Source organism: Plasmodium gaboni, chromosome 4 (genome assembly GCF_001602025.1).
Source record: "Plasmodium gaboni strain SY75 chromosome 4, whole genome shotgun sequence".
Classification (NCBI taxonomy): domain Eukaryota; phylum Apicomplexa; class Aconoidasida; order Haemosporida; family Plasmodiidae; genus Plasmodium; species Plasmodium gaboni.
The window spans coordinates 723,018-732,721 of record NC_031484.1 but is presented as its reverse complement, the minus strand read 5'-3'; the positions used below and the strand labels follow the sequence as shown (position 1 = coordinate 732,721).

At 19.7% G+C, this 9,704-nt stretch overlaps 2 protein-coding genes across 2 annotated transcripts; one reads left to right on the top strand and one right to left on the bottom strand.

The window, feature by feature from the left end:
- Window positions 1-1,588: 1,588 nt before the first annotated feature.
- PGSY75_0423600 (hypothetical protein) lies at window positions 1,589-6,103 on the top strand (the record flags this gene model as incomplete). Its single annotated transcript, XM_018784278.1, has 1 exon — window positions 1,589-6,103. One exon carries the CDS (start codon window positions 1,589-1,591, stop codon window positions 6,101-6,103), a length of 4,515 nt encoding a protein of 1,504 aa, XP_018643440.1.
- A 1,144-nt stretch (window positions 6,104-7,247) lies between these two features.
- Window positions 7,248-8,796, bottom strand: PGSY75_0423500 (glideosome associated protein with multiple membrane spans 2; the record flags this gene model as incomplete). Its single annotated transcript, XM_018784277.1, has 2 exons — window positions 7,248-7,681; window positions 8,112-8,796. The coding sequence occupies 2 exons, from the start codon at window positions 8,794-8,796 to the stop codon at window positions 7,248-7,250; spliced, it is 1,119 nt and encodes a 372-aa protein (XP_018643439.1).
- Between the last annotated feature and the right edge of the window lie 908 nt (window positions 8,797-9,704).

Genomic DNA, 9,704 nt, shown 5'->3' with positions numbered 1-9,704 from the left:
TTTACTTTAATATATACCTATTAGTTTTTTTATCATGACTACATACTTTTTCTTTATATTTTTATATACATATATATAAGTATCTTCATTTTTAAAAGATAAAGGAAAACTCTATCATAATTCCAATATTGATCAATTCATACCTCAACATATATATATATATATATATATATTTATTTATATTTATTTATTTATTTACCTGACTTGTGCAGGATTTTTTTTTTTCTTTTTTAATGAACATAAAAAATGACCTGACCTATACATGTTAAAATAAATTATTACAACTATTCATATTATATTTTTATTTTTTACTATATAAATATAAGATTTACTTGATTTAATATAAAGAAAGATGCTGGTTGTATATATATTTCATTAAATAAATGACAGAAAAAATATATTAAAAAAAATAATAATAATTTGATATTTAGAGCGAATAAAAAGAGTTTATATATATATATATATATATATATATATGTATATATATATGTATATATAATATATACGATTAAAGAGTTTTATATACCTCCCATTTGTTGTGAACGTATTATATAAAATACTTTTGTGGTAGCATATATAAGAGAAATAAAAATGTGATTTTATTCATTATATGAACTAAGGAAACAATAAAATTGATAACACATATATATTCATGTATTAATAATAATAGAAACATCATCTTATAATCTTTTTATTTTTTAAATGTGTGATACTTATCATCATAATAATGCAAAAATGTTTGTATTTCTTTTTTTATGTGTATGATAATTTGTTAAAATGTTTTACTGACAAATAAAAAAAAAAAAATAGCACACATAAATATATATTATATATATAGAGATATATATATATGTTGTAACATTTTTTTATTCGTTACAATATTATAATTTTATCTACAATATAAGAAATATATATAAATTTTTTTTTTTTGTTATTTTACTTTTAAAAATTTCCATTTAGCCATAACAAAAAAAATGTTCATTGTAATAAAATAATAACATTATTATATATATATATATATATATATATTAATAATTTATATATATTTTTATTCATCACTCCTTTTGGTATATATAATATTTAATAAAAACAATCATTCAGTAGGGTTTTTCAATTTCTTTTTTTCTTTTTTTTTAATTTATAAATACATCGTTTTTTTTTTATTTTATTTTATTTTTTTTTTTTTTTTGCTTTAAAGAGAGTGGTATATAAATATAAATATATATTTTTTTTTTTTTTTTTCTTCAAATTGAGAAAAAAAAAATAAAGGCGGACGAATAATTTTTGTTCTTCCAATATTAAAAAAAAGGAAAAAATGAATAATTAGATGAATCATTCTATTTTTTAAAACATATTAATAATAATATTATAAATATATTATTATTTTGTATACATATATTTGTATATTATATTATATTTTTTTTTTTTTTTTTTTTTTTTTGATTAACATTTATGGAAAAAATAAAAAAATAATTATAAATAAAAATAAAGAGATATAACATATAAACATATATATATATATATATATTTATTTATTTATTTATTTATATTTATATATGTTATATCTCTTTATTTATGTTTTTATAAAATGAATTTGTTAAGAAAAAAAATTAAAAATGAAAAGAGTTTGTCAGCATTGTCAATAAATGAAAAAGAAATGAAGAATGAAAATATAAGTAATATAAATATAAAAAAGGAAAATTTCGAACAAAATGATGATCATATAAACAACAGTTTATATAATTCTTATCATCATGATGAGCAAGAACAAAAAGAAGAATATCCTTACAAGAAGAAAGATATAAATAAAAAGAAGAAATGGAAGAAACAATATAAAGGTGTTAAATTATATATGAACATGCTTTTAAATAATTATAAATTAAAAAAAGAAAAAAAAATCGAAAAAACAAAAAATTGTAACGATTTATTATCAGGGTTAAAAAAAAGAAGAAAGAAGAAAAAAATTATAAAAAATGATTATATACGAATTATAAATACTGAGAAAGAATATATACAAAAATATGAAGAAGATAAAATATTTTTAGATAATATAAAAAATGTTTCTTCCTGTGAACTGATAAAAGATTGTTCATATTATGTTTTTTTTTATAATCTTTTTATTAAAGGAATGTATTTAAATAAGGAATGTTTAGAGAATGCCATAAAAAAGGATACAGAAAAAAATAGTAAAAAAAATGACATATATATAAACAAAATGTGTGATAACATCTCAAACATTATAAAATCAGAAAAAAAAAATAATGACAAACATAATGTAATATTATTAAAAGGGAAATATACAAGACAGTTGATATGTGATTATTTAAAATATTTATTAGACAGTATAAAAAATGAGAATACTATTAAAGCAAAGTTTTATATCTTGGATTATATAAAAATATTAGAAAATAAGAAAAAAGAAAGTGACAAAAAAATTTTTGTTTTTAAAAATGGTAATGAAGAGAATAAATTAGGTAATGATGCATTTTTAAATAGTAATATATTAAACGAAAAAAAGGAAAATGATAATAAAAGTTATAATAAACGTGGTGATATGAACCAACATGGTGATTATATAAAAATATTAGAAAATAAGAAAAAAGAAAGTGACAAAAAAATTTTTGTTTTTAAAAATGGGAATGAAGAGGATAAATTAGGTAATGATGTATTTTTAAATTGTCATATATTAAACGAAAAAAAGGAAAATGATAATAAAAGTTATAATCAACATGGTGATATGAACCAACATGGTGATATGAACCAACATGGTGATATGAACCAACATGGTGATATGAACCAACATGGTGATATGAACCACCATGGTGATAATATGTTAAATGAAGAGAACCATTTGAGTTCCTCAAATTTATTAAGTGTAAAAAATATAAAGCATAAAAAAGAAGATGATATATTTAGAAAGGATGAATCGATTAAAAGTAATAATTTAATAAGAAGCAATGATATAAAAATAAATGAACATATTTACAATAAAATATTAAATAATTTTATAAGTGAATTAAAAAGTTTTTTCTTTTCTATGTTAGAAAAGATAACAAGTTCTAAACTATTAATAAAATTTATTTTAGCATTTACAGATATATGTTTAATATTAACACCTCATTATGTTAATATAATTAATTATATAGAAATATTATGTGACTTTTCACATATAATACCTATAAATTGTATATCTTATTTTATACATTTTTTTCAAAGTTATAAAAATATATTCATTCAAAAATATAAAGAATTCCAACATTCTATTATTCATAATGATCCAATAAAAATACAATCTGTAGGTGCTAGACTTATAGGTTTTATAAAAATATTACAAAAGAAAATTAATCTTAATAATAATCAACAATCAATATATACTTTCTTTCTCAACTTATTATTGGCTGAATGTCTGCCAATTAATCATTTAGGATTTTGTAATCGGCAATCAGCAAAAAATAATTTTCATTATTTTTTTGAGGACACACTAAATTATTGTAACAAACAAATTACGGATGAACAAATAATTTATGACAACTTTGAATTAAAAATTCAAAATAATATTAAAAATTATAAAAAAATGAAAACTATCATTCAGGAGGAAATAAATGGGGTTCATAATAAATATGTTGAACTGGGTAGAAAGAAACTGACGGGGCAAAAAAATAATATATATGATCAAAATGTTATAGGTGATGAAACTATTTTAAGTGATAAAAATGTTATAGGTGATGAAAGTATTTTAAGTGATGAAAACATTTATAGTGACAAAAATGTTTATTGTGACAAAAATGTTTATAGTGATAAAAATATTTATAGTGATAAAAACATTTATTGTGATAAAAACATTTATAGTGATAAAAACATTTATAGTGATGATAACACGTCAAATAATAAAATTGTAGAAAGTGCCGTGGATAATAAAAGAAAAAGAGAAGAATCTAAAGAAATATCCTCGTCAATTAAAAAACAAAAAAAAAACGATGAAAATGATTTAAGAGATAATAAAAAAAATATAATCAATGAAGAATATATAGAACAAAAAGATACCAAACAAATGTATTTATCATACATGTCATTTATTTCTCTTGTTGCGTTTATAAAATATCCAGAAATAATTACACATGACAACATTATTTTATTAGAAGATGTATATAATTCATTCAAAACTTTTTTGAATTATATAAATAAAATAGATAAAGAAAAAAAAAAAAAATTTATAGGTACCAAAAAATATATGAATATGATAAAGGCATATTTATTTAATGACCATATTGACTTCTTAGCTAATTTTCATATTTTTAAAATACTAGTATATGATGATAATTTTTTAAGGGTTTTATTTTTTAATATATTGGTAGCATTGAACTATTTAAATAGGGAACTTCAAATATGTGTGAAAGACGACTCTGAATTAAATGACAACAACAATAATAATAATAGTAATAGTAATAATAGTAATAATAGTAATAATTATAATAGTGTTGTTAAAAAAAACGAGGCAACTATTATAACGCCAAGGGACTCGTTTCTCTTCCTTGCAGATTATGACACATATAATGACAACCAAGAGGGAGAGCGAGAAAAAAATAATAATCATGTGAATGCTCTCACGACAAGGAGTCATCAAAAAAGTATAAGAGAAAATAGTAAGAACAAAGAAAGTGGGAGAAGTAGTATACTAACAACAACTACATGCAACAATAATAATAATAATATTTTAGATAGTAATAAGCTTAAAGAAAATATAAAAAATAAAGATAACAGCAACAACAGAAATATGTCTGTTAATCAAAATGTTTTTGTGAACACAACTAAAGATATAAAACATTCTAAAGAAAATGATAATAAATTTATAGTAAAAGAAAAAATAAAAAAAATCATATTCACATTTATAAAAGAATTATTAAATTATTTAGATAAATTTACTAATAGTAATCATAACTTTATGCTAGCAAAAGAATATTCTTGGTATGTATGGAAGAAACAATTAAATATGTCAAAACATAATAAGGATCCTTATGATATATCCTTTCAATTTAAATGTGTTGATGAAGATATAAAGAAAGAAAAAACTTATGACTTAAACCAATTAACAAATAATTACACATATAATAAACAAAGAAATAATGATTTCAATTATAATTTTCATGATAATGAATTTTTAAATTCTAATCATAATGTAGACAAAACAATTCATAAAAATGAAGTGTCATACTTATCAAATTTAATAAGTAAAAATAAAAAAACAGATAATCAATCACCTGTAGAAAGTCTTATAAATATGATAGAAAATTTTGAAGTTCTAAACAAAAAAATGAAACCATATTATTCTAATAATAAAAGTAAATATATGGAACAAATAAATAATACAGATATGATAATGAACTTTTATAATAATATGACACAAAGGAATAAGGAGCATTCTACATATAATAATAATAATAATAATAATAATAATATATTTAATATAAATAATTTCTTATTAGAAATTAATAAAATATATTTAAGAAGAGAAGCAGAATTCTGGGAGCTAGATGAAAGTGATTCAATAACTGAAGAAAAAAAAAATGAAAGTCATAACAAAATTCTTATTGAAAAACTTATAGATAAATTAGATGATTATAAAAAAAAAATAAATATTGATAATGATCCAATTAATGAAATAGAAGAAAGTGAAAAAAGTAAAAATAACCCAGTCTTCAAATTTAGGTTATCTAAACTTTTTATTCTAAAATATATAGATCTTTATACAATTATAAAGAATAAAGAATTTACAACTGATTGTGATTTTCTTTATAATCTTATGATTCAAATGGATAAAAATGTTGAAAGAAAAAAAAGTATACTCAACAAAGGAGTAGCAGAAAATGAAGAAGAAATAAATATGGAAGAAGAAAAAAAGGTTCAACAAGAAATTAACATTGAAGAAGAAATAAATATAGAAGAAGAAAAAAATGAACTTGAAGTTCAGCAACATGAACAATTAAATGATAAGCAAGAAGAATATGAAGATGTAACACAGAACCTCAATCAAGAACAAGAAGAGGAAGAAGAAGACAAATTTTTAACACCTGAACATCTTCCTATAAATGTAGAAATAAAATGATAAATATAGTTTTACATATAATAAATACTAATGTTAAGTCAAAAATGTTAGTAATAATATACACATGAGTAAAAATATAAAAAAATGTATATATATATATATATATTTATTTATTTAAATTTTTTTTTTTTTTTTTTTTTTTTTTTTTTTCAATAAATCCACTGTCATCTCAAAAAAAAAAATAATATATTTTCCTTTTTTTAAAACAACACACCCTTAAAATTAAATATTTGATGCGAATATATTACAATGTTTATATTTTTCTTTATTAAAATATTCTATATATCTGAATAAAAATTCAAGAAAATTATATTCACTTACAGTATCAATGTTGAATAAATATAATTTTGAAAACAAGATGAAACTATATATGTTCATGTTTATAGAATAAACAATTTTTATTATATACATATCAATATATGTATCAACATGTACATGCTAAAATTTGGTTTTTATATAACAAAAAGGAAACATATATATATATATATATATATGTAGATGTATATAATATATAATATATACATTTATGTATATTGAGAAAAAGTATAAAGAGCAAAATAAGTTTTTATTTTTTTTTATTTTTATTTTATTATTATTTTATTATTTTTTTTTTTTCTTTGGTATATGTAGTAAATGTAACGGACATATAAAAATATAAAATTATTATTATTATTTTTTTTTTTTTTTTTTTTTTTTTTTTTTTTTTTTTTTTATACATTTATAAATATTAATTTAAATACCATTAAAAAAAAAAAAAAAAAAAGAAAAAAAAAATGTGTAATAAAATGCAATTATGAACATTCATATATAAATATATAAATAAAATAAATAAATATATATATATATATATATTGGAAAAAAAAATATACGTCAGCACATTAAAATGTCATAATAAATATACTAGTTTCTTTTATTAGTTGGATAGTTTGATTGAATATTTAATATCTGAAGAAATAATTTATATCAACAATAAGACATATTAATTATATATATATATATATATATATATATATATATATATATATGTGTGTGTGTGTTAATGTGTGCCTTAGGTATATATAAAGTAAAATTTAAATTTACTATAATATATATATATATATATATATATATATATATGTATATATTTATTTATTTATTGGCCCTTTCAATATTGAGCTGCCTTCATATAATTATTTTCTGTTACACCCATTTCTACATTTTTTTTCAATTGTCCTTCAATTTGAGTATAATCATAAGTTGTTGGAATTCCATTATTTGCTGCATATATATTTGAATCATATGTATTTCCATCAATATATTTTTCATTCATATTCTTTGCTACCATCTCTTCACCATATTCTATATTATCAGGATTGACACTATATGGTTCATATATATTCTCCTCATTATATGCACATTGCTCATCTTCATGTTTTATTTCTGGTAATACATCAGCATTAATATCTCGACTATGTAATTCGGGGGACCATTTCTCCAATAAAGGCTCGAAAGAAAAGGCCCATACAGTTGCACATACGATGGCTCCCAATAATAAGATAGAGAAAAAAGCTCCGAATCCAGAAAACACCATAATGAGTTCTAATGAACACAAAAAAAAAATTACATAAATTAAAATAAAATGAAACAAAATAAAATTTAAAATAATTCATAATATAAAGTATCACAAAACATAAATATATATATATATATATATATATGTGTGTGTGTGTGTGTATTTCTGTTTAATATTATGCGATCTCTTCTAAATAATATCTTGTTGCCCATTGTTATCATATAATGCAACATGACTTGTACAGGGAATCACATGATTTTGTACAGGTAATCACATGATTTTGTACAGGTAATCACATGATTTTGTACAGGTAATCACATGACTTGTACATGTAATAAAACTTTGCACACATAATGCAATAAACTTTATATATGCATAAAATATATTAATAATAATTATATTAAAAATATATACATATATATTTATATATATATATTTATATTTATTTTTATGTACCTGCTAAACCAGCCAATTTGAAGAGGGTCAAGTTTGACCATGCTAATTCTTCGTAAGTTCCTTCATCATGATAAGCTTCCATATAGAAGAAGGCAGCTCCATAAATGAACAAAGCAAAACTGTGAACTATACTTCCAAAATGTAAGAGGGTCCAATCAGATTTGGTTTGTTGGTATCTTGCCCACCATCTCATGCTCATATAGAAGTATGCATATAAATATTGTACTAATCTTAAAATAGATGATAAGAGATCTAATGTGACAGCTGCAGATAATAATTTGGATCCTGCTCTGAATCCACGGCACCATTTACTATTATCAGCTACAAAAACTTGAAACATGGCAATATATAATGTACCTAATAAATATATAGCCATTAAAATAGAAATTGTTAAATGAAAGGTGCTTGAAACTTTAACACATTCTGGTCCAGCATATAAATCAAAAATAAAAATTCCTGTACCTCCAAAAGCCCAATAAAATACAAACATTAATACTAATGATACGCATTGTAAAAAAAAACCTGTTCTTAATAAATGTGAACTAAAATATCCTACAAAAGGTGTATGATTTTCTCCTCTAGGGCTAGGTGTATCGTCATCTTGTTGATATTGGTTATCGTAAGGAGCTGAGTATTGTCCTTGATGTAAGTATGCATCATCTACGTCCATTCCGTATGAACCCATTTTTATTATTTTATTTTTTTTATTTTGAAATATTAAATGTATATATTGGTAATTTTTTGTAAATCGGAATATATTAATATAAATAAATAAATAAATAAATATGTGTATAGAATAATATTTAATGATTTTATATTATTGTATATGAAAAGAAATATATTTTTATTAATGAATATGGACACTTAAAAATTTCCACAAAATTGATATATGCACACATATATATAATATATATATATATATATTTATATATGTATGTATATTATGATGTCCTTTTATTTTTTTTTTTTTTCTCAAGTAGAACGTTATTTTGTATTTATTCTACAAATATTTAAATTAATTATATAGCTTAATGTAAAAAAAAAGAAAAAAAAAAAAAATTCTTCAAAATATGCTAATTAAAACAATGAATTAAAACTTAAAATAAAATAAAACATATAATATGTGTAAACGTAGAAAAAAAAAAAAAAATTGCACAAAAAAAAAAATATAAAAAATAAATATTATAAAAAAAATAATATACATATACAAAATGTATAAATTGTATATTATATTATATATATGTATATAATACGATAAAGAAAAAAAAAATATATATATGTATTATATATATATTTATTTATTTTTATTTATTTTTATTATATGCAAATCTTTTTTGGTCATATAACGTCCTATCTGTAATAAGATACACCTTTTTACTACTTATATTTTTTTTATTATTATTATTTTAATGTTTATTTATTTTTTTTCTTTTTTCTCCTATATTTTTTTAATAAATAAAAGGTGTATGACACATTAATATTATTTATATATTACGGCAAATAAACTTTTAATTATCTTTAAAAATGGAAATCATCACAAAAAAAAAAAAAAAAAAAAAAAAAAAATATATGTATGTATGTATATGTATGTGT